At 39.3% G+C, this 26,421-nt stretch overlaps 2 protein-coding genes across 2 annotated transcripts; one reads left to right on the forward strand and one right to left on the reverse strand.

Moving 5' to 3' along the window:
- Nucleotides 1-5,250: 5,250 nt before the first annotated feature.
- Nucleotides 5,251-12,485, forward strand: slc23a4 (solute carrier family 23 member 4; the record flags this gene model as incomplete). The annotated part of the gene is made up of 12 exons (XM_083917470.1): nt 5,251-5,298; nt 6,108-6,248; nt 7,222-7,379; nt 8,873-9,032; nt 9,628-9,809; nt 10,028-10,148; nt 10,227-10,383; nt 10,510-10,763; nt 10,884-11,048; nt 11,163-11,271; nt 11,377-11,472; nt 12,220-12,485. The coding sequence occupies 12 exons, from the start codon at nt 5,251-5,253 to the stop codon at nt 12,483-12,485; spliced, it is 1,857 nt and encodes a 618-aa protein (XP_083773596.1).
- Nucleotides 12,486-12,991: 506 nt separating this feature from the next.
- LOC310948893 (protein FAM180A-like) lies at nt 12,992-17,297 on the reverse strand (the record flags this gene model as incomplete). Its single annotated transcript, XM_083916176.1, has 3 exons — nt 12,992-13,538; nt 13,633-13,730; nt 17,219-17,297. The coding sequence occupies 3 exons, from the start codon at nt 17,295-17,297 to the stop codon at nt 13,209-13,211; spliced, it is 507 nt and encodes a 168-aa protein (XP_083772302.1). The 3' UTR covers nt 12,992-13,208.
- Nucleotides 17,298-26,421: the final 9,124 nt, after the last annotated feature.

The following is a 26,421-nucleotide window of genomic DNA, read 5'->3' on the forward strand; positions in this document are numbered from 1 at the left end:
GAGAGTTGGTTAGATATGCTGGTGTTCTTTTTGATAACAGACCAGCTGCGATGAACTCTTTTCTCTTTTCTGACACATGTTGGCCTCAGAATTTCTTCTATCGAATGGGACAGTTTTTTGCGAGGCTGAGATTCCATTTCTTGATCATGCTCTTTCTCTGTATCTCCTCTATCCCACATTCCCAGCAGTTTGTCCCCCGTCATCAGCACCTCTGTCATCAGTGTCTTTGTTGTACAGACTTAATTCACCAGTATTCAGGAGCTCAAAATATCCTCTTATGGACAACAGCCCCACCCCACCCCCCTGTCAGCCTGTGTTTGAGCTGCATCACATGGTCATTATCAGGGTGGAGCGACTGGCAGTATGTAACTGCATATTTCGAGGAAATCTCTTGTCTTTCAGTGTCACTTTTACAACTTTTAATGTAAGGCCTGCTCATTGTTAATATGTAAGGTTTTACTGCTTTCAATGTAATCAGCAAAAAAATAAATAAAAATGTTGCGTTGTTGAGTCAAGCCCAATATCTGTGGGTCTCATTCAACTGTCAAGCACATTTAAACTGTTGCTTCTCTTTCTTATCATCAGATTTATTGGAAGGTAATCTTTATTACTTTGGCCTCAATATACCCTCTCACACTTCAGTTCACCTTACACTGGCAACACAAGGTGCTAGTGACTTCTTTGGTGTGTGGGAGATCATGTGTCTCCATCTAGTGGTGTTGGCTCTTCAGTGAATTCATGACTGATTCTCTGACTAAAAGAATGCAGTTTTTCAACAGGGCTATGGTCCAATGGTGGATGACTTTGTGGCCTGGCTTTCTTGGCAAACTATTTCGACATTTCGTAGCAGGAAAAGCACAGTTGTCTACAAAAACATTATTGATGGCTGCATTCCAATAAGAAAAGGTCCAACCAGAAGAGGTGCATGCTGACTCATAAGTGAAAATCTGCGGTGAAAAAAGGCTTACAAATATTTTTTTTATTATCTGAATAAAGGTTAGTTTGAACCAAATTATATAAAGAGGTCTTTTGTTTGAGGTTCAACATGGCAACACATAAAGGGAGATTTACAAGTTTAGCGTGTATACATAGGGACATTGAAGCCTAATGTTGTGAATTCAAACAAAATTACTTGGTTATGTTAAGGGAACATAACCATTTGGTTTAGTTCATGAAAAGATAAGAATTGAATTGGGTTCAGTAAGTACATAATCCAGGTCTCTGTGATGGCAATGCAGGCGTTTATTTCTGAATGCTGCACCAGACATTTACCACAACACCACCAATAGCATATTTAAGTGAGACCTCCCTTGCCTGCTAAATGCCCTTGTCTTTCAAACGTGGTGCCCCAGTTGTAATGCAGGATTTCTGTTACAGTAAAACCTTGTCCAAGCCTAAACTGAGATAACCCCAATGACATTGCAGGATCGTTTTCTTGGACATCAGACTAACTGCTTTTTTAATCTATTTTGTAACACACAGATAGGAGCAGTCGTGTAATAATTTATTAGATAAAAGCACCACGTAGGTGGTGCTGTTCTCTTCCTCTAATGTCACTTGTAAGTCACAAAATGTGACCCGTGTGTCTCTTGGGATCTGTAGTGATGTAAAACTGATGTGTATGGCGTTTCGGGTGGACATGTTAAAAAAAGGCACATTTTATGTATAAATGTATTGCTTTCATATAGATGCATGAGACACTGGATCAGAAGAAACAACATTATGAAAACCAAAACAGTTGGAGTTTTAATCTAAGGATAAATAATGTTTTTTTTTTTTTTTTACTATTTTTGGTGCAGTTTCATGATACAATATTAAATCACTATATAGTAAACCTGATCTGTCTCTGATCACTGAACAGTTTATAGGGTGGAGGATAAAAAGTGAGATTTCCATGTCTTTTTTGATTATAAAGCAAATCAAGGTGCTTTACAATTACTGTGAAAGTATCAAAACACTCAGACAACCTGGAAACACGGACCAATCAGTGCAGAAAAATATTGAATACTTAGACAGACATTAAAGTATGTAAAAATGTTGTGGTATAAACCCAAAATACAAGTCTTAACCATAAATGAATGACCCCTATGCTGCCTAGATTCACCTACCTGCATGTAGACCCAAGGCAATGCAATCAATTACTAAAAGTACAACATTTTCTCATGTTGTATCCAAAGCAACCACTGTATCCTTTTACTGTATAATGAGGGTCTGAGAGGTTTCTGGTTATCACAGGATAAAATGATCTATTGAAAAGTAATGCCAGTGATCAAACTTTAAGAATGTTTATCCAGTTGTTTCATACAGCTAAATACTAATTCTGAAAGAGAGACAATATTTGCATATAGCTTTTTGTTCAAACATTTACATGTTTTAATGAAAACAATACCTGACCTGTTTTTTTCAACATGTGTAACACATTATGCTATAAAATTTTCCCTGTCCATTCAGTGATTGATTGCACGCTGCTCCTCTCTTAACTTGATTATAGAGAAGTCCCTCAGACACACATTTAAAAAGTACCCTATCTCTGTGGCTTAATGTGATCATGTGCCTCTGAGCTACAGCTTGATGCAAAAAACTCAAATGCGACTGATGTGATCAACAATAGATTGTGGCTCAGTACAGGGCTGCAATAGTTGAGTCCACTTTTCTGAAGTCTTGCATTTGTCTTGGTCTCGTGCCTTGTTGGGCTCAGAATTGTCTTGGACTCAGCTATTGAGAACTGGACAAATTGTTAATGGATGCTTTGGGATGAGTTGTACAAAACTTGACTTGGGCTGAATAAAGCTAGTCCTGACTACAGCCCTGGTTCAATCTGACCGCAAGAAATAAAGTCCTCCTTCTTTCTTCACTAAACTGGCAATGCTTTGGTATTTGGACACATGACAACAATGGCTGATTTGGTAATTATTCACAGTTCAACCACCAGCTGTGGGGCTAAAATACAGTACATTTGATACCATGGCTCACATTTCACATATACTTGCATTATAATTACAATAAGATTCTTGCTTAACTTAGCTATTCATAATTGAATTAACAACATAAGTGATTTAAACGAATGCTGGTGCAAATCCTAGGCCATTACTACCTGACATGTGATGGATCCTTGTACAGTATACTGCTGCACACAGTCACATGCACACGGAGCAGAAGACCTCATGATGGCCCGGCACGGCTTCTCTATTGGAGTTTGGAAGTTTCTTGTGAGCTCAATTTCCTTCAACTATTCTATTTGGTGCATTTTTTCAAGTTCCCAGTCCTTATTTTTGAAAAGTGTCCAACAGCAAAGGCAACAGCTTCCTCTAAAGCCATATTTAGACGGGATTAGTTTAATATGGGGACATGGGCTAAAATAGTTTACCTCAGGATGTCTGTAATATAAATGACCAATTCGCAGGAGATTAAGAAATCCCTGTATTCTACCAGGAGTGGGAGGGGTTTCTTGATTTATGCACTACGTCGCCTACTTGTTGCCAGACTGAACCAAAAGTGTGTAAAGAAGTCAGTTAAATTTGGAGGAGGAAGTGTCATGGTTTGGGGGATGTTTTCTGCAGCAGGAGTTGGGCCTCTTTAGATCTGGGGTTTAGATCTGAACTCTGACACTTCCTCTTTCAAATTTAACCGACTTCTTTAGACACTTGCGTGAATGCAAATGTTTATGTGAACCTTCTTCGGTAACATGCCATTACTCCACTGCAATTGTCTCCCAATCACCCTGTGAAGCTGATAATGGAGCTAATAATATTAAAACAATAAAATGGCGGTTCCAGAGACCAGATCTAAACCCCGTCGAGGATCTCTGGAAAATCCTTGTCAATAAAGTAATGGCTAAGAAACCCACTACAGTTACTGAACTGTGGAAGAGACTGCACAAAGAATCGACCAAGATCAAACCAGAGCAGTGTGAGAAACTAGTGATGTCCTGTGGGCACAGACTTGCTGAAGTCATTCAAAGCAAGGGCCTCTACACTTCCTATTCACTTTTTAATCCTATAGCCCTAAGAAAACATTGTTTAAATCTTCTCTCCTGACACAATGGTTACTGTTCTCTGAACAGTAAAAAAATAACAAGTGTTAATAAGTATTAATAATTTGTTCTCTAATTTGATCTCCAGTGTATATTTAGTGCCAAACAACAATGATGCATGCAAGTGTATGCACTTTTAATATATGAAACCTATTCTAAAAATATCTAATAAATTGCAGATGTAATAGTTTAGTAAACTGAGGTTTAGTAGAGTCCAGATAGGCACTAGAAGAGACAGCTGAAGGCTGTGACTGTGTCTTGGATCAAGCTAAGTGAGGTGTACCTTTGATGAGCTCTGTCCTTAAATGGCTTTCTTTTTCTTCCTGCTGGTGTCATGGAGCTGCCTGTCTTTGACATAGACAACCATCCTGTGGCAGAGTATATATATATATATATCCACATACCGATGGATGCCAGTAGTGTGAGAATCTGAGCTTCCTCTCATGCCATATTATGTCTTCCTTAATCAAGTAGATGTGGGCTGCGATCAAACTGTTAATTTAGACTAATACTATAACTTAATCTAATATAATTTTGGGGGAAACAGAGCTTTACGGTAAATTAGTAAATTAAGTTAACATTTACTCATCATCAATAACAGCATGTGATAGTTTGGCAATGTGACAGTTATGAAAGTTTGCCCTCCGAAAACAAATATTTGGTGTTGGAATAATAAGGAAGTAGGCTGGAAAGGGCAAGACATAATTATACCCTGAACAGTGGAATTTACTATTCAGTAGCTCTGAAAAGGGGAATTTGACATGGCTGGGTCTTAAACAACATCCCAGTAAAGGATCTGCTCCCTAAAGACCACCCTCTGTGAGTTATATATTCTTTTTATGCTCTTACTTTCTTAAATGGCTCTTATAATAAAATAGCAAACAGAGTGTGTTTGAGAGAGGCAGACAAAGAGAAAAGAGAAAATAAAAGGTCAACTGAATGGGTATCTCCTGCCAGCCAGACGCTGGTTGGTCAGCTGCTGTTACTGTTGTAATTGGGCTCACATGAGCTGCTGGTGGGACTCACTTCAGTCAACAAGCTGCGTTCACATGTCTTAACTCTGCTCCTTCCTATCACACTGCCCGACCCACCTCATTCCCTTCTCTATTAGACTCTCCCGTCCTGTGTTCCCTCCCCTCTCACTGATGTTTTTTCACTTTTCTGTTTTGTTTTTGGGCTCACAAGACCACCACCTGAGCCTATAGGCTGAAGCTGATATGGCTCCCGAAAAGGACAGTAATGGTCTGGACAACTATGCATTTGCAGTAAGTATAACTTTTAGTTCATTTTCTCCAAGGAATAGTTTTAAAAAGATTACATCTTGGGTAGCTATACATGATATTATGGGATTATTAAAGTATTTCTGATTCTGATTCTGATAATAGTAAAGCTTAAAGTATATGATCGTATGAAAACACATCTGGATTGCATGTATTACTTGGGGATTTATCTTTCCTCTAACTGAGCTGATAGCCTAATACATGTGTTTTGTCTTTTAGTACTAGCTGTCTTTTAGAATCTAGATGTTGGTCAGTTAATAATTGACACCAGATAGAATAGCTAGCAAAATAGCGCCATGGAAACATACTTGTTGAAATTCTTGCTTCTCCATGCTTAAACTCACGATAAGTGAGATGATGTTTAGTTAGAGAAACAAAAGGGTTTCAGTCCAAATGTTAACTTTATTCAATATGATACTATATGATACTAATTCTTGCTTTGAACCCAACAAGAAACCTTTAGTCCTACTATTGAAAATGTGTTACTCATTTGACTGTGGCCTTTAGTTTTCATTCTATCATATAATGCCTTGGATGTGATTAAGGAAAAGGATTATCTAAAATATCTAGAAAGTCCTGAGTAGAAAAGCATTTATCTAGTCATGACCTCAAAGTTATTATTCATCCCCTTATTAGAAATAGTCAAGGCAGGAAAGTTGAGTGTCCCAAAGCTTGAATGAACATTAGACCAACCCCAGTTTGCCACAATGCAAAACAAAGATTTGCAGCATGCCATTGTTTCATGAGTATCTTTAACTGACCTCTGTGGGTATTTCTGTCTGATTAATTCATAGCTTGAAGGGCGCTTTTGTGATCTACCTGACACAAAACATGGAGAGGAAATGGACACGTCCATGGAGGGAGACGGCAACAAGCTAGCATATTGTGTGACAGATGTACCTCCCTGGTATTTGTGCATCATCTTAGGCATTCAGGTACGTCAGCAAATGGCCTTTTCAAGCCCTGTTTGACAATTATTCTCTAGCCATTTACTTGAGCTTCTAATGTTAGGTAACAAATGCAAACATGACCACAGTGTGTCATGTGAGAGCTTCCGTTTGATGTTTCCTTCACGGTTGGTTAGACTTGTTTTAGATACAGTTGAGATGGAAAAGTCATTTAGCAGCTGTGATCAGTAAGACTTTCCTCAAAGTCCTCCAACCCATATTACCACATAAGTCGTTTTTTCCTATCTTCTAAAACGACCCAGGAGGGTTTCCTAAATGATCTTTTTAAACATGTGGTTCACGTTGTGAAGAAACTACTTGGTTAGATTTAGGAAAAGATCATAAAATAAGTTTGTTATGTAACTTCCGGTATGTACGAAAGTTTGGGATGTAGTGTACGTAATGAAGTATAGCATAGTTACATACATAACGTACCTTAAGTTAGCTTACAGTACATGAGATGAAATAAATCAAGATTTCCCATTTGGTATCACAAAGGACACAAACACCGGTCTCCTGGGTGAAAGTCCTGTGTGTGTTTGACCCATCCTCCACCCTGACCTCCTGCTTACAGCAGACTTTATTTTGCTCATTGTATTACTACATCACATAAATTTCGCTCTTGGCTCCCGTCATAATTACTTTGGCCACTAGAGGCTGCTGCCTAACAGTAAACATAAAAATTATCGTAATAAGCCGCTTGTTCAAATGACCTAAGGGATCACTTTTGAAGGGGGAGGATAGTTTCCTAAATTGTATTTGCCCATATAAACAACTTCCTTTTCTCTTTTACACCACCTACCTTTACAGACTCTACAGATTTTGTAGGTAGTGCACTTTAATATTCAATCAATCAAACATGTAAATCAGTATCTTGTTCATTTTCCTGTCCTTATGTACTGTACATCCAACATAACCTTAATTTATCTCTTGATATTTCCCCCCATCTTTGCTCTCTCAGCACTGTTTGACGGCATTTGGAGGAATCATCGCCATCCCCTTAATCTTGTCTCAGGGGTTGTGTCTGCAGTTTGACGGCCTCACACAAAGCCACCTCATAAGCACCATCTTCTTTGTCTCTGGTATTTGCACTCTGTTGCAAGTTACCTTCGGCATTAGGTGAGGAAGTAAAGGAAATTTACTTAATGAGCAGGAGGATGTTTGTGGGATCCCAATTTAACAAGTGCTGGCTGTAGAAAATCTAATCTAATCTCAGAATTATTTACATTCACTCACCAGAAAAGATTGATCTGTTCAGTGCATTTTCCGTAGTTGTAAATGTTGTTCATGCTTTAACACAGAAATCCAGCAGTGTAGCAGGCTGCATTAAAGTGGAATTAGCCACGCTGCTCCTTCTGATTAAACAAGCAGAACAGAAAGGCCTTTCAGCTTTCCTTCTTAACCTTTTTTGAACTGTGAGGACTGCCAAAGTGAGTCTGCAGCCATAACCATGAACAATAGAATATTCTACTGTGTTAGTGGGCACAGCTTCTATTTAAGGGATTATCAGAGGGAAAGTAGAGCTTTTACATTAAGATGCTTTCAAATGTTGAGGTATTTTTAGCTGCGATGAGGAAAAAATGTGTAAAATAAAGAATTTGCTTAAATGTTTGTGGTGTATGTTGTGGTCTAAACGCATTCTTAACGCATTCTATTAAGGTACCAAATATATAGTAGCCTATAATATCAATAATAAATTATGCATTCTGATATGATGCAATGCAATTTAATCTGATACAATATGATACAATCTATGCAGTAGAGGACACCTTCTTCTCTGTTGTTGCAGATACCAGGACAGAGTAGCCAAAATAAAAAATAAAAACAAGTCAGGATCTCATGTGTGCAGAGACTTGACCCACAAACAGAAGTAATGCTTTAATGGCTGCTTTTGTTTTAGAGAGCTACACACTGCAAACATGTTCTGTTGATCTAAAGTTGCACTAAGTTTGTGCGGACTTGCTGAATATTGGTGTCACAGCAGGATTAGGGGAGGAATTTCCATCTGATTACGTTTGGAATCTAGCTCTTGCTTAATCCACATTCTCCTCGTTACTGATACTTTCTTGTCTCTCTCCAAATACCTGGAGGTCAGCTGTAAGGAAAATAATGTTTAATGCCACACTGTTGCCAAAAGAAAATTATTATATGCATCCCTTAGGAAGAAAACATTATAAACTCCTATCTTCACTTTTTCATGTTTTCTATAAACATACCTCCGACTATTCTGAATTACTGTGACAGACTGTTGTGAATGTTGCACTCGCATTTTTAAGTTCTTTGTCTGCTACAGACTGATGTGAACTGTTAACAGTAAAGAGAGCAGCATCATGAGGAGTATTACATAGCAGATGGTTACAGCACCCTTGGTACAGCAGTCAGCCATATTAGAGAGCATATGATTCAAATCAACCATTTGATCATATGTGAGTGAAAGAAACAGGGACTAATAGAAAATGCACTTTTGCATCACTTTTCTTGAGTAGCTGACTCTGACAGGATGATATCTGATGGTGTAGTAGGATCTGTCTAGAAATGCTGCTATCCTGACGTCATATCCGTCTGACCCCTTCCCTGAATTGACCTCTTCTCTTTGACATTTACTTTGACAGACTGCCCATTCTCCAAGGTGGTACTTTCACATTACTGGCACCTTCCATGGCAATGCTGTCCATGCCAGAGTGGACTTGTCCTGCCTGGACCCAAAATGCAAGCCTAGTCAACACCTCCTCCATAGAGTTCACAGAGGTGTGGCAGACTCGAATTAGAGCAGTAAGTAAACCATCTTATCTTTCTTGTCACAATTTACTGAATTGACTTTGTTTCAAACCCAGACAACAGTGGAGGCAAACCTAGCTCATAGATAGTTTCGACATAAGAGCATCCACCAAACACTTCTAAACCAGACAAAGACAACTTTTTTCATATAACTTAGAGCTGCACTAATCAATAATTTTATATGACCAATAGCTCAAATGACTACAGTATGTGTAATGTGAAAGCTGTCACTCCGAGTGGCAAACACAGACAATTATTATCCAAATCTGCAGTTAAAAAACCCCAACTCTACGCTATTGTTATCGAACAATCCCATCACAATCATTCTGTGGTTCGTATCTTATCATTCCACTGGCTTAACCTCAGTAGGTTGATGGTGAAAACAGTTACAAGCTCGGAAAACAAAGTGACACGAAGCAGAGTTCAGTTCAACAGTGTTCTGAACGTTTGATGAAATACTGTTTAAACAATGTGTAATTTTCATATGGTAACAAAAATGTGACAGTGATAATAACTATGATCACTGTTTAATACCTTTGTAATTGGAATGATGCCACATTTTGATATCCTCTTCTTTGTCTGTCTTCAGCTTCAGGGGTCCATTATGGTGGGCTCACTCTTCCAGGTGTTTGTTGGTTTTTCAGGCCTCATCGGCCTCTTCATGCGCTTCATTGGACCCCTCACCATCGCTCCCACCATCTCTCTTATTGGACTGTCCCTGTTTGACTCAGCTGGTACCAGTGCTGGAAACCACTGGGGAATCTCTACCATGTAAGACTTTACCTTTCCAGAAAATACAATCATACACATATCCTGTCAGTGGCAGAAACAAGCATTTTAAGTGGATGCATATTGTCGGTGCACAGTAGCACCATTTCAATACATTCGAGCCTGGTTCACAACAGCCAGACTGCGGCGCTCACAAATGATCATTTAACACTATGAATTTTTATATTGTAAATTAATTTCTTTGTCCCTGCCTCACACAGGACCACAGCACTCATCATCCTGTTCTCACAGTACCTCCGTCACATACCTGTGCCCTTTCCTACGTACAGCAAGGAGAAAAAGCTGCACACCTCCCGGGTCTACGTCTTTCAGATTCTCCCTGTACGTTTCAAACAAGTTGATTGAGATATATGAAGTTAATTATGGGTTTACTCTTTAGACTTTATTTTTTTCCTGCAGGTCCTGCTTGGCTGCACTCTGTCTTGGCTCATCTGCTACATTTTAACAACCTACAATGTATTTCCTGATAAACCAGGCCAGTACGGATACCTGGCCCGCACTGATCTAAAGGGAGATGTTATGAGCCAAGCTCCCTGGTTCAGTTTTCCATACCCAGGTATAGAGGCTGCCAAAGTATCACCTGAAGTGCCCTTTTCGCAATAAAAAAGTGAATGGAGGAAAAAAAGTATTGCAGGCTTTACACACCGTGTCATTCTCTGTTTCCTTCTGCTTCCAAACTTAGGTCAGTGGGGGATGCCAACTGTGAGCCTGGCAGGAGTGGTTGGCATCTTGGCTGGTGTGATTTCCTCCATGATAGAGTCTGTAGGGGACTACCATGCTTGTGCCAGGCTGTCCGGGGCGCCACCTCCCCCTAAACATGCTATTAACAGGGGTATTGGCATTGAGGGACTGGGCTGTCTGCTGGCTGGAGCCTGGGGTACAGGAAACGGTACTACTTCATACAGTGAGAATGTTGGAGCCCTCGGTATTACAAAGGTAAGACAAGCTTCTATATAAGAAACTTATCTGGAAGTTATTTACTAAAACTGACACATTTGCAGAGACATATAACCTCTAAAGGGAAGCATTTTCTTTTTCTGTCTTTTCATTTTGCAGGTTGGTAGTCGCATGGTAATAGTAGCCAGTGGAGCCTTGATGATTGTCATGGGTGTGTTTGGTAAAGCCGGCGCCATATTCACCACTATCCCATCACCTGTGGTAGGAGGGATGTTCATGGTTATGTTTGGTGTTATCTCTGCAGCAGGAGTTTCTAATCTGCAGGTACACACAAGTCCAAAACATTAAGCATTTGGCAAAATTGCAATTTTTACATTGACTTAAATATTGCATGAAAATGATTTTCTCCTCTGTTTTCTCTCTCTCTCATATTTTCAGTATGCAGATATGAATTCTTCTCGAAACCTTTTTATTTTTGGCTTCTCCATGTTCTCTGGTTTGGTCATTCCTAACTGGGTACTGAAGAACCCCACAGCTGTTGCTACAGGTATGTGAATAAAATGTCGATATATAATTTTTCATACACAGTTTTTCATAAAAAGCATCCTAGGTTTACTTGATTATTTTACTATTTTCATTGTTTTATGTTCAGGTGTCGTTGAACTCGACCAGGTGCTGCAGGTACTTCTGACAACCAGTATGTTTGTAGGAGGTTTCTTTGGCTTCTTACTGGACAACACAATTCCAGGTATTTTTTTTATATTATTAGTTTATGATGTTTAAATCGTTAAAGTAATTGAAATCATCATCTTTATTAACTCAGCATATTATCATAATTTTAGCAGCAAAATAACATTATAAAAATATGCGATACATAATATAAGGAATTTTACATAGACTGTATAAAACATGGATGTAGTCTTTGTGACGCCACCCATAGGTTTCTGCAGAGCTGGTTAGTGTGGGTGGCTCTGGCTGTTGCCATCTTGGCACCTCCTCACCTGCTCCGAGCTAATCCAAAAACGGGAATGCGAATAGAGCCGAGGCGGGCTGAATGAAGCGTATAGTCTCTGCTAGCCATCTGTGACAAGACCCACCTGTCACTCAAAGCAGCAAACCCTTAATTATAACTTTAAGTCTTAAAATAATTCAAATTGGTCTATTATATAAACATTCATCCCCTGTGCACTTATCACAAATGGGGAAGTCGACTATCAAGACCAAAGCCTTTTTTGTACCAGGCTGTAAACATGTTTATTCTACTGTGAAGTTGGACACTTTAACATGTGGTCTATGGGGATTGACAGTGCCAGAGCCAGACTCAAGTTGTCAGTTAAGGAATAGCAGTTTTTGGCACTTCCCCGTAGACTTAATTTTTCAGCGACAGAGGTTGCCAATTGGCATCAGAGACCACAAATTTCAAGTGAAGAGTCAACATAGAGTCTTCAGTAGACAGTAATAGTATGGTTTAACACATTTTACATGTGTCCAACAGGATCAAAGCATGAAAGAGGCATCCTGGCATGGAACAAGGCCCACGAGGATGACTCCAGCAACACACTGGAGAGCGGAGAAGTCTACAACCTTCCCTTTGACATTGGCTCTTACTTTTCTTCTTCTTGGCTCCGGTACATACCTTTCTGCCCTCCTGGTGAGCCAAGCTCCCCGGATGAATGCGGAGCAGATACTAATGCCCTTGAGCCTAAGCAGTCACTTGGAAATCCAGAGCCTTCACAGACCATTATTGGAGTTGCTCTGTGAGTTGTGTACTCACTTCAGCATTACCATCTTTCCAAATATCATCAGAGGCAGCTCAGTTCGGATCTTCTGTCCTTTGTTAAAGACACTGTACTGTAACAACATGGTGCAAAGTACTCCGCATGACCTTGCAGTAACATTTTCAAATGGCATCTTGCATAAGAATGATTAATATAGGCACTTTCCTTTGGGAGGTACTTAGGTGCGTGAAGTTACTTTTAGAAGATTTTTTGTAAATTATTCATGATAAAAAGATGATATATATATATGACATTTTTTCTGCACAGTAAACACTGTTGAGCATACACAATGATTCATTTAGTTTGCTTGATGTTTTATTAGATTTCTTTTCCGTTTTAGAGTGCAATCACAACCAGGTGCTAGTAAACAAACACTGAAAAGACATGTGAATGTAAGTCGGTCCATGTTCGGCATATAAATCCAACATATACAGTAGTTTTACTGTACATACAGTACCTCATGTTTGAATTTACTTTGCTGTGACCGTCAATATTTTAATAATTTTGTCATTATCAGTCCATGCACTTTGATTATTTGTGGCAACAGTTTCTGACAGTATTTCTCTCTCAGGCTCCTTATAGCCCATTGGCATACATGATGCAATGTTTCCTCAATGCACAAACCAGGACTACCCATTGATCTCAATGGATATTTTTCTTATAAAACTCCAACATGGACCCATTTTGTAGCAACACCAGTATCCATTCAGTTTGTCCCTGTCAGATCCTGCTTGATGGCTTTGTACAAACTAACAAAAGAGTTAGTCCACATGTGTCGTTGGTGTTCAGTAGTGGAATTAACCATCTCCTGAGCTGTGTATACCAAGGTCAGCAGGGTGCGCTCAAAATCATCCTGTTGCAGGTGACCAATGTGTTTAGAAAGGCCCGAGATGAGCCTAGATATGTCTGGTATCTTCCTTGGAATTATCTTCTCACAGATGACTTTCATGTTCTTTGTCTTGTGGAGGGATGCCAGCTCAGCATCTTGCACTGAAAACTCTCCACTATTCTCAAAGGTTATGCCAGCCAGCAAGATCTAGTAGATAAAAAGAAGAAATGATCAGTGTAATTACTGAGGTTTATTTGCTGGATTTACACTTCACACTCATTTATGGATTTATTTATCTCACCTCAAATAATAGATGAACGTCATCAAAGGAGTTATGGAAGTTGGGCTTCACCACATTTGCCAGCCCTCGCTTTATTCTGCTTGCAGCTGGGAATAGGGCTTTTGGGTAAAGAGAGACAGAGGGAATGAGGGGTGGTAGAAAAGCAAGGATGATTTCCATAGCAAAGCTTTCCTTTCAGGTTTTTGTCATGTGATTTACTGTTATGGCCTCTTGAATCTGTTAAGTTGTAAATCCCTGTGACAATCACTTTAAACAAACATGTGAGACACAGGCTCTGATCAGGACATAGGCTACTGCAGCTAATCTATGACATGCATTACAAACCCTACGATCTCTGACCTTACAGATGACTTCTATCTGCAGGCGATGAGACATGACCTCAGACTTGAAAGGCTGCAGTGGAATCAAAGGCGGAGTAACACATGGATCATACAACAGGCTCCAGATGATTTTTACATGCAGTGTATGGGTTTAGCATTTCAGCCTAATTTCCAAAGCATGGGGAAAGCAGGGTGTTAACCATAACAAATCTTGCATAAAGAAAGATCACATGCGCAAACCTTTCCGCTAGCTTGTTTCTCTTTGGACCATGAGATATAACCATGACCACTATGCATTTGTATAGAAATCCCTTGAATACTGCCGTATACATTCACACTACTTTAAGTCCTAATTAAAACAAAGCTTATAACCTATATACCGGAACAAAATATGTTAATTAGTTAATCAATCAATAGCAAGAAGCTACAGCTACGCTAGTGGTTCTGTGATGTTGTGCCATGCTATTATGAATCCCTATGCTTTTCTTGGAGAGACACACCTGTAGCAGTCAAATGCAAGGCTTAGGGTACAGGAAACCCATTTTGTTCAGGTCCTATACCCTGACCAGTTGGCTGTCCTAACCCTTAACATTTTATGGAGGACGTCTCTTTCCAATAAAAGAGGTGGGATTCATAATAATGCTCACGTGTGCATGCTAACATGCTCAAAATGCCAATGCTAACATACTGATTTTTTAGCAAGTAAAATCCCTGTGTCCCAAATCCATACTGCATACAAGCAGGAAGCAGAAAACTTTTTTGGCTCAGGCCTATGCGCTGCATGGGTGAGCAATTTTCATTCAAGTGACTGGGCATCATCTTTTGGTCTGTTATCTAATAATAATAATAATAATAATAATAATAATAATAATAATAATAATAGTATATCCATGGTATTTGCTTGTACGCCAAAGTATTGGACAAATCTAACTTGATAATGAGGGGTGTGTCTAAGTTATTAGAGTTCCATCTTGAGTCTTGCCAAATGTAGTTGACATTTGACATTTGACATTCAACCACAAGGCTGCTACAGGAAAAGTCATTAGGATTAATTGTCTGGGTTCATGAATGTTTGTACCAACTTTGGTACCAAACTATCAAGTCACCTGCTGGTGCAAGAGGAAAACTCAGGGGATTACCAAAGCCATTTATTAAGGTGTGGACAGACAGAAGGGAATTCATTCCAAAAAGATATTTAGAGCACCTCTTTTCACTTACTGCCCAGTCTCTCTAACATTATTTGCTGGCTGGTTTTATTATTGCACATGTAAGGTCTGGAGCTCAGACAGTTTACATTTCATATGGTATAGAAGACAGGCTTAAAGTTACAATGTTGGGAAGATGAAATGGAGAACAGATGGAGGGAAAAAAATGAAGAAAAAAGGAAATCATATACAGAAATGCTGACAGAAAAAAGTACCCTGTCATGCAGGAATTCGGACCCGTGGTTGAGTGACTGTGAGTGAGTGACTCTATTTAACCTGCAGTAATACAAACCAATCAACCCGAACAGGTTTGTCTGGGGTATAGATATTATGACCAACTCACTGTCTTTCATTTGTAAGATAAAGACAGTAGGAGAGAATTTTGTGATCTCAAGTCGGTTATAATGTTTAGATAATAATCACCATTAATCTCTGCTCAAAAAGGCCAGCAAGGGCTTGGTCATTTATCAGGATTGTTTTTTCATGAAGGCGAGTCCTCCACTGACAGGCTAGGTCATTTGCCAATGAATCCCGCAACAACATATATGATTATTACACATTGCTAAACGGCCTCATGGTGGAATTTTTCAACATAACCATTCTATTTAACGTTGTAAAGTGGTCACAGTTTTAATTCTTAATGCTGTGAAACGAAACTACTTGGTTAAGTTTAGGCAACAAAAAAACGTATGATGTGGTAACGTACTTCCATAGTTGTACTCGTCAGATTTAAGATACATTGTTTCTAGCGGCCTCTTTGGCGGTAAGATGTAATTGCAGTTGAGCTTTAGGAGCTCTCCATCTGTCATGTTCATGGTCACATGGTCATACAATTTTTATAACAGCATAACCGCGACGATCTGGGCCAACATGGCGGCTTATTTACATCAAGCCCGCGAAGGTTGCCACAGAAACGGATATTGGAAGACTCGGCAAAAAAGGCAAATAGAAGTGCTTTCATTAGTGGCTCATATGATCAGTCACCATATAGTGAGAGGTAGTTATTTGGGAAACTTGGACATACCCAAAGATCATCAGTTCACTGCACACAGCAGTCATACCTGCTGGGGTTGGCCAAATATGTACTAGTGATTCCATCTTTTTTATGATGAAGTGCTACTTTCTACCTTTTACATTCTTGATTCGTTACCACACCCAATATGCAGTCTATAAGCCCAACCCAGAAAATTCAGAATTGTATCACCGCAGTCATCAGTGCATCATTGTGTTATTGATTAGGAGATGTAGAACCAAGAACACTTTATCACAAAAGACAAAAGGAATTCACTGACCACAGTCGGTCTGAATATCTCGGCAGTATGCTTTTCATTCACTTGAAGAATATGAGTTTCCTCTCAGATCACTTTTGGAGCCTCCCAATGTGTTTCTATTAGAAACAGGTGTAGATTAAATCTGAACCTTAAAGCTAGAGTAGAGTAAAAGTGGAATGTGCTGTAACTTGGGAGACACAATATCAAACATGCAGATGTGTATGAGATGGTAATTATTTTTGCTGTATTACATCTTTTTCTCTTGTGTTGACAAAGTCGATGGGTTCCTTAAAAGAAACCTGTGTTCATGCATGGAGGACGATTGCTTCAGCTCTGCTGAGTAACAGTGGAATGTTTGAAAAAAACATGTCATGTCAAATACACATAATGCAGTCATACCTGTTACAAAACCATGGTTGTTATATATTTTTTCACTTTATTTTCAGTCCAAACTTAAGAGTTAGGAAGGAATATAAACATTACATTCTGGTCTAACATTACAGTACAGCCAACCCAGTGTACAGCCAAGACTAATCCAATCAAAATTTCATAAAGGTTAGGGGTTTTAGAAATTGACATTTATTGAAATGTCATAGATTCTCCCAAACTCATATGCAAAAACAAAAGACAAAACAGTTACACCATTACAGCTGGTAAATATTATTTTTGCTCTGTGCAGAAACATGCAGAAACTTGCACTAAAACCCTCCTTCTTTTACAAGTTCATACACAAACTGAGCTGTTTGCCGTTCTGCATGAATAAAAAACTGAGCTTCAGTTCAAGTCTTACCTTTAGTCCGACATCGAGTGAGACCTGTTCTGATGCAGCAGTAGAAGAGACCAACAATGGCCATCCTCCAGGGCAGCATGGTTGCCCTGGCAATGTGAGTTGTACTGTAACTGTAACTGGACCGAGGTAGCAACTACTCGTCTGTTAATTCCCAGTGTGCCCTCCTGTTGCATTTCTACCCTTCTCTTTATTGTGCATCTGCAGCTTTACATAACACCATAATTTACGCTGTCTTCATCCCTGCTGTTCTCTCAGTCTGTCTGTCCTCAAGACTGCTTTTTCACTCGCGCTCCCATCCACATCTGACACCACCCCCCCCCCCCCCCCATTTTTTTTCTCTGCCCTCATAGGCCGAATATCTTTTAATACTTTCAGCTGGTTGTCGTCAGATTCACAGGAACATTCTCATTATTAAATCCTTCTGCTCTCACCATTTACAGGTGCTGTGTTTGTTGATGACACTGTCCTACTATCATCAGCATGTTCATATCTAGTATCAGCATTTCTCCTTGTGGTTTATATTTCTTGTATTCATTGTCTTTGAAACAGTTTTTCCTTTTCATTGTCTGAGTACTTCATAGATGACAAACTTTACGTGTCCCTGTCCTTTAGTCAAAACTGCAACTCATCACTTCACACATGGAGGAAGTGGCCCTTCAGGGCAGGCATCCTTATGGCAGAAGGGCTTTGTAGCTGTTGATGTAGCATGAAGAGCGACAAAGGACATGCAGGGATGTCGTTGTGGATGAATGGGTCAAAAACAGAACTTTCACCCAAGAGAAGAGGTAACATTGGAAACCCAAAGTAAATGTTATTATATTGTATTAAGACTTAGCTGACTTACTATTTTATTTTTATTATTATTTTTAATTTCATTATTACCTTCAGTTTTCATTCAGTCAGTTTGGTTTTGCTAAGGCCAATCAACTCCTTGGGTAGGTTTAGGAAAATATCATAGTTCGGGTTAAAAAACTATTTCACAACGTAAACTGTTTGTTTGGCTGGAGGCTAATTTCTCCCATGAGCCGTCAGTTCATCCAGTCATACTTCTTTTAAATTTGAATAGTTATATAGTTCAGTTGATACCAGCAAACCATGTAATCGTGTCCACTGTACATAGTCATTATTCCCTGCCACAGTTGAGCTATCTGTCACTGTCGTTTAAATGGGAAACTTATAAAAAGTAGAAGGGGTTCAATTATCTTGGCTTCTATTTGTGGGCTGAAAATGGTTCGGATGAGAAAGCATGTTTATTGCCCCAGTGGACCTGCATTTGTGTACCTATAGGGTCAAAGTGAGTTCTGTTTTTACCAACAGTGTGGTCCCTCAGTGGGTTGGAGCGTATGTGACGGTGCCAGGAGAATGACGACCGGCAACCCGCTCGGTTTGTGCTCAGTTTGTGATCTTTACGTGCACAAATGTGGAACGTTAACTATCCCAAGTGATTATTTCTAATTATACAAAGTATGTACCAGGAGTACTGGATAGAAAACATATGCAGAAACCATAGAGAAAGACTTTGTTCACTGCTTGGCATACTTCACCTTCTCCACAAGCCATAGGAGCAGTTACCAGAAGTGCAACCATATAAAATCAATTTTATTTGTTTTAACACAAACATCTATTTATTGCATTTGGGCTTACACACTGATGCCAACGTGTGAGCACACAGCACACAGTTTTCTAGAGGCCATTTCCATACATCTGGCACTCAGGAGCTCACATGTGCTTCTGAGGAAGTCAGAATGTGACAAAGCTGCGTCTGAGACTGAGACTAAGATGGAGCAGTCGTGCTGCTGCAGAGGAATGCAGGCAGACAGTGCAGAAACTGTCAAGAGACATATGGCCGCTGTACAACCTCCAAGAATTACAGCTTAAGAACTTGAACAAACATGTTATTCTTTCAATAGGTGAATTCAATGAAAATGTTATTCTAGGCTGTACCCCAAATCATTTCCTTTCTTAAATTGGTGTACTTACTGAGTGACTCAGAGGTGGATAGAGCTTTGCATTTGTATTTTTGATTATATTGAATAAGACAATGGATAATCATCATGGTAAGTGATGATTGGTCAGTAATTGTGATCACTATGGCTTGATGTGTATAATGTTACACTTGAACTTCTTTCTTAACAAAATGCAAGTCTGCAGTGCTGAAATGAATACAAGCTTAAGAGAGGAGAACAGGACATGCCTGTGGACTGACAGCAAAGTTATATCAGAGTCATATCCTTCTGAATGTTTGCACTCAATGACTCCTTTTATCATTAAATCTCACTTTTTACCTCACTACAGAGCAAGCTATCTTAAAATTAAGGAATAATGGACAGCAGTTGACTGAATGAAACGATTTATTAAAGTAAAACTTATTTGCACATTTTAGAATGACATTACAGGGATTTTTCTGACAGCTGTTGTTACTTTACATAATAATATTATGCTTGTGAGCAGTTATAAATATGATCCATTGCTGAATATTAAACAACCCAATAATGGCAACGTTAAAATGCTGCTTACATATTATTATTACATATAAAAATGAAACAATGACAGGGGCCCTTTGTCTGCATAACCAGTGTGTTTGCTAGTATTGATACTACTACTTTTACTACTTTTGAGACAATAACATTTTTCTTAATAATTTAATAATAATTTGAAATAACTACTGTACTTTTACCATTTAAATACACAACTTGACTCATGATGCAGTATTATCACATGGTGGTATACTTCTCCCACCACTCTGGGAGGGAACGAGTGAGTGTTTTTGTACACAGCGTGACCTTTCTCACGGCAGGCACTTGAACGTGTCACACAGTTGTAACTAATAATGTTAATTATTGCTGCATTCCATTTAGTGTGCCACTGTCCGGGCCATAGTTTTGTGCATGCTGGCTTCCTAATACGGCTTAGTATGCTTAAACGGAACAGAGACATAATCAATGCTATTTGTAACACCTGTGACTTTTCTGCTTTGTGAGAGAAAAGAGAAAAAATACGGAGTGAAAACTACAACCTTGTTGTATATTACAAAGTCCATTTATCACATTTAAGGGGAATTCCACATTTTTTTTTTTTTTAAAGATTTTTATGGCAGTTTTGCAAGCCTTTATTATAAAGGACAGAAAGGAAATGGGGTGAGAGGGGGGGGGCTTGCAGCAAAGGGCCGCAGGTTCTTTTTTCACAAGCCCCCTAACTACATAGTGAAATTCTAAATCACTGGAGCCCCCCTGTAAGGATCAATAATAATAATAATAATATTAATAATAATAATAATAATAATAGGAATAATAATAATAATTCGAATCCCGGCTGGGGCCTTTCTGTGTGGAGTTGCATGTGGCATGTTTTCCCCGTGTCTGCCTCGTTAACAGTTAAAGTCCTGGCAGGCTGCAAATTTTCTGTCTGTTAAAGTTTTGAACAGAAATTGCTAAGTGGTCATTTTAAAGCACTGTGGACATGTTGACTCGAGGTCCGGTGTTTTCTGATGCTGATCCTGTTTTTGGACCTGCTCACACTGTTATGTGAATTCAGTCGGTCTTTGGTCGGCCTTCGTGCCAAGAACTGGAAGCTCGTCTGCATGTGGATTTCAGTTAGTTGTTATATATTTATTTCACAGCTTTATTTAATTTAATTTAATTTAAACATTTTATTACCCACCGCCACAGTGTTATCCGAAGTATTCTTGTTCTCTGTTTGGTCAAAGGGCTTTACTGAAGCCTGACACTTTCTATAGTCTGATGTGCAGAGATGACCTGTATTGATACAGCGTGCATTCTAACGCAGGGTGGAGGGTTTTATAAATGCATTCTATTCATCTGAGCTGAGAAAGAAAAATACTCTCATGGCCAGCCTACCCCAGAGCATCTTCGTACCCTCTGCTGACCAATTTAATGTCTGTTCTGGAATAATTAGTATTACTATTTTTATGTTTTATCTTTACTACTTTAAGGGGTCAAACACTGTTTGTTTGGGGAGGAGACCCCGGAAGCTCAGTTTAGTGGTTAGTTCGAGCTGGAGAGCTCAGAATGATCACATTGTAACTGTCTTGTTATATGTTTTTTTTGTTCTGCTTTATGTGCGTTTGAGAACCTTCAAAGAGCAGATGTCACAGGGCAAAATGGCAAGTAAAAGACAAAACAAGAGAAATGTTTATGAAATTTGTCAGAATTTGTGTGACTTAAAACAAATGTTCTCGTGTCAATATTGAACTAAAAGACATATGGAGAATAAAAGGACATACTGTGACCATTTCAATAAAGCTCCTAAAATCTGTACTATCTGTATTCATCCAGTAGATGGCAGTACTTATCTGCATTAACTTAAGCTACCATGGCCTGCACTAAGTGATGGACAGTCCAAATGAATGTTTTTGATTTGGGATTCTTCAACTTTATAAGCACTCACAGGATAAGCTGAGAAATGTGTTACTGTTGTGAACATAATTTAATAATTTTGGGTTTAAAATTCCACCAAACCCAGGAAAGCAGTGAACTTTGAATACTCACATACACAATTTTGGCAGGCAAGTTTTATATCAACACAACAGCATTTTCTCTGCCAGAGTTTGGAGATACTGTATACAGCATTTGCTCAACCTGGGCAGTTGCCACTTCACAGCCTGGCACTGCAGACATCCCAGATTTTCACAGACCATCTGTCATCACTATGCAGTGGTATTGTATGCTGCTGTCTTCGGGCCTAACCCAGTTTATGATCCGTTCAGCCACCAATGATACTAACTTCTCATCATTTCTGACTTCTGGAACAAGTTCTACAACCAAATCTTTTGCTGGCGCAGTAATGTGTCACAGAGTCAGACTGTTAAACCCTTTGTCCATCTGTTCCTCATAGACACAGAGCATAAGAGCATAGCCATAACTGTAATTAGCTGCATGAAGAAGTTCAAAATCCCCACAGACGTGGGGAATGTCAAAACGTGACTTTCTGGGACAGTCTGCATTTAAGTCGCAACCAAAAATAGCATTGTGGGAACTGAACAGACTTTGGATTCTGGACGAAATACTGTTCCTGTTCTTTGACATATGACCTGTGTTTTTGCAATTTGGGTTTAAGTTGCAACAAATATCCTATCAGGACATCAAAACAGCAACTGCATTGTTCTAGTACGATGAGAATAGATGTAATGATGGTTTTCTTTCTCTCTTGGGTTTGAAGGAGACACAAAGGCACACTGAGCAAGAAAGAAAAAAATAGGTTAATCAGCCCTTTGTGTGGAAATAAATTACAGATGGTGGAAATCTCTAGAATATTTATATACAAAGTATTCTCCTCCTTGAAGAAAGAGTTTTTTTTTTCTTTCAAATCTATATCCAGGACTGACAATTCTATATGGGAATCATTCAATGCATTTGGAATTGAATTTGCCATATATGCATGATATTTGACATGGCATGACTATGAATGCCAAAATTAGAATGAAATTAAAATTCCTCTGAATCTTGAATAAGCTCATTTAAATGCAATATTACAACACTTGTTTATGAAACCTGAAGTTGCTGTTTAGTAAGCACTGTACATGTTAATTAAAAAAAAAAGTAGTACATTTCCCATTTAGTTTCATTATAACAACAGAAGGAATATTCTCATAATGATACCCAAACTTGTTATTTGAGTTTTGTTTTTATTTTAGCAATATGTAAAACATTTTTTTAAAACATTAAAGTGCAAACACATTTTATAATATTTTAAAATTGTGCCATATACTTTCACAGGTGGTAAATATACGGTATATTACAATTCTACGGCATGATCTCCATTTACTCTAATATTTTCCTGAACATTCACACTACAGATTACAGAAAATGATTACGGAACAATTTCTTGAATACACAATACACTTTTGTTATTCTGGTTTCATTCAAAGCACTTATTCAAAGATTTCAATCTTTAATGCTCTGCCTGCAGACAGAGACACAGTCTACCTCCCATTTTGGACCCATCCTACCTGAATTCTCCTCTTATCTTTGAGGAGGACAGATGAGCTTTCTGCAGAGGCAAGGCCTTAAATGTGCCCCTCATCACTCACATTTCAGAGTCTACTTTTTTTACGTTTGTGTGTCCACTTTTATCAGAATATACTGCGTGTCTGCAAATCCTAACCCAGAATCACATAGTCACTTATGTCCAAGGTCTTTTGCTCCTTTCTTCACAAATCCCTCTTCCTCCACATCCTCTTCAGCTCTTTGTGCTTTTACCGTCTCATCTGTCTCAGCCTTGACATATCCTGTCTACCTTCAACTGTCTTCCTAAGAGATCAGATGGAACTCGTAGTGACGCAGGGAACCGACAATCACGCAAAATCACACATGATAAGCGTAAATTTGATTTCAGTACTGTACAGGGAATACTTCAGTTTACAACCAGCTCACTCCCAACTCTTTGAAGTAAGCTGGGGTCCACTTCCTTCTCCTATTTAAGATGTAGTATTGGCTCAATAATCTGGGCAAGTGACCATAGGGCTCTGTTTCAGGCTGTGAAGCCTCTCGCAGTTCAAAGCCATTACCTCAGTCTTAACTGCGGCTCCTGCTGGGAGCTGGGAAGTGGGCATGCGTCTCACCCTACTGGAAAAAAGGAAATCATTTATTTAATCATAAAACAAAATATTACAAAGAAAAAGAAAGGAAATAGTGAGCTACAGTCTATAAGACTGGTGTGTAAACATTGGAATAGTTTTTTACATACATGCACTTTCAGATATTTTGCTCATGCAGGCTTGCACACACTCATACAAGTCCTATAAAATAACAATATGAACTCATTAGACTGATGATTATGTTGTCTCAGTTTATTTGACATGCTGATCAATATACTAATGGACCCAACCATCGCTGAAGTTGCAATTAAGGCTACTGACTTTCCATATGCGCTCTTTCCCAGGCTAATGGAGATTATATTGGTCCCCTTTAGCTATTATTGTCGTCTTTACTCTCTCTACGTCTTTCCCATCTTATCCACTTTACCTCATCCATCCATCCAGTGACGGAAGACTTTGACCAATCACAGAGCAGCTGAGAGAGCGAGCCCTGCGATTGGCTGTTCTACTAAAGCAGATGCGCGTTCCTGCTCTTTGGTGGAAACCCAGTCTGTAGCAATGGCGGATGACCGGACAGGAAAGATTGCGATTCCACAGTTGGAAACACCCGCGTTCAGTTCAAAACAATCTAAGAAGAGGAAGACAGATTTTTCATAAAGGGAGTCTAAGGGCGCACTCACACTGTCCATCGTACCGTGCCTAAGGACCTTTCACGGCTAAAATCTAGTTCGTTCGACCAGTGTGAGTGCAACCGTACCGCGCCTAGAAGCAGTACGGTTGCACTAACACTGGTTGCTGTTCACGGCCCATTTGGTAGAGGTGGACTTTCGTAAAGCATGTTTGCACATGTACAAGCACGAGCAATAATAATGTAAAATAAAAGAAGCTTTGGCAAGTTGGCGATTTCCTCGGGCAGGGACTGTAGGGTGTGTGTATGAAGAGCTTGCATTTGTGCCCATGCTCGTATGGTGGGAAGAGCTTGGGTCAGAGCTGTGGCAATGAGACCCGTGTAGACTCAACGATCACCTTTTTTCTAGATTTCCTGCCTACTGAGCCTTTAAAGTTATAGTATACTCAGTAAGAATTGATTTTCATTGATATATTTTCTCAAACTTTTGCATTGTGTACGATTTTATATTGTATTTGGTTGTTTTTCATGTTGTTTCGTGCTTGGCACTCGGGCACACAATGATTTCGGCGTTCACAAGAACCAAAGATGGCGGCATCCTTAGGGGAGCCTTGGCCAATGAGCAGCTATAGGAAGCAGCTAGGAATAAATGGGTGCCATTTTTCCTGTCCGCCATCAATTCTTTTCTCTATGCCCATTGCTTTAACTGAGACATGCAAAAAAGGTTAGAAAGAAATTTAAATAGATGAAAATCTTTGGGAGTACAACTTTAACTCAACTAAATATCTGTAAAACTAATGACATTACCATCAGCCTACGCGGTTGTGTTTAGTGCTAGTTAGCAAATATTACCATGCTATTAAGCTAACCTAAGGTGGTGATCATGGTAAACATTATACCTGCTTAACATCAGAATTAGCATTGTAAACATTGACGACATTAGCATTTAGTACAGCCTCATGGAGCTGCTAGCATGACAGTAGTCAGTGTGTCAAATCTCAAACTTACAACTTTGAGTGCATAAATGCGTTAAACTAAGAACTATGGCAAAATGCACTGCGCCCGCATAACAGTCAAAAAGAGTGTGGAACGCTGGAAATATCTTACCCTCAATGGTCGACATCTTGGCAAAATAGCAGCAGGATACAGGAAGCACACAGATATGTTAGCGAGCCACAACCAGTACCAATTCACCATTAAAAAGATGAAGAAAAAGTAGCAGTCAAATTTTAATTTCTGATAAGTGAATTACCAGCTGTATGCAATTTTAAACAACAGTAGCCTGTCAAAATGCACACACTATGCAAGTCCTACACAGTGTGCTACATGTTGGTGTGCTGATGGAAGTATCAGATTTGATAGAGACACAGACTTGTTTTACTTCTTCCACTGTGTGAATCCAACTGAACATCTCTCTTTCTGTGCTGCAGGTTTAGTGTGACCTTGGGCTGGCAAAAGAGAATCCTTATCTTGTCAATCTCTTTCTCTCTCAGTAACCCAGCACGTATAAGAGTCACCCAGATGTTCATGTGTGAATATACAGGTAAAAGCAAAGCCTGAGCACTTGATTTTAAGCCAGTAGAATTGGGATATAAATGTGAAATGATTGTTTTCACAGCTGTGCACTTGGCACTGATGCTTTAGGCTGGAGCGAGTGGTATGTACAGTATCAGGCAAGCTGGGCTGACTCCGAGTGTGCTGTTACAGTGAACAGGACAGGTTGTGCTGCGGCATACAGGGGAGATGAGATGAGGGTTAGTTTTAGGTGATTGATGGTGTTGCCTGCAGCGCTGTCATTGAGTAATTGACCTGAAGTCATCTGAGTTGTTAGTATTGAATCAAGCATTTGTAATGAAATCATAGACCCAGGCAGTGCTAAACGCAGGGATCCGGCTCTAATGCAGCAAGAGTGATGAGGTTACTGCTGCACTCATGTTTAATGTCTGTGTGTGTGGGTATCCTGGTGGACTTCTGTGGATGAAACAAAGGTAGAAAAATTCTATCATTATTCATCCATTG

Source organism: Echiichthys vipera, assembly GCF_963691815.1.
Source record: "Echiichthys vipera genome assembly, chromosome: 7".
Lineage (NCBI taxonomy): Eukaryota > Metazoa > Chordata > Actinopteri > Perciformes > Trachinidae > Echiichthys > Echiichthys vipera.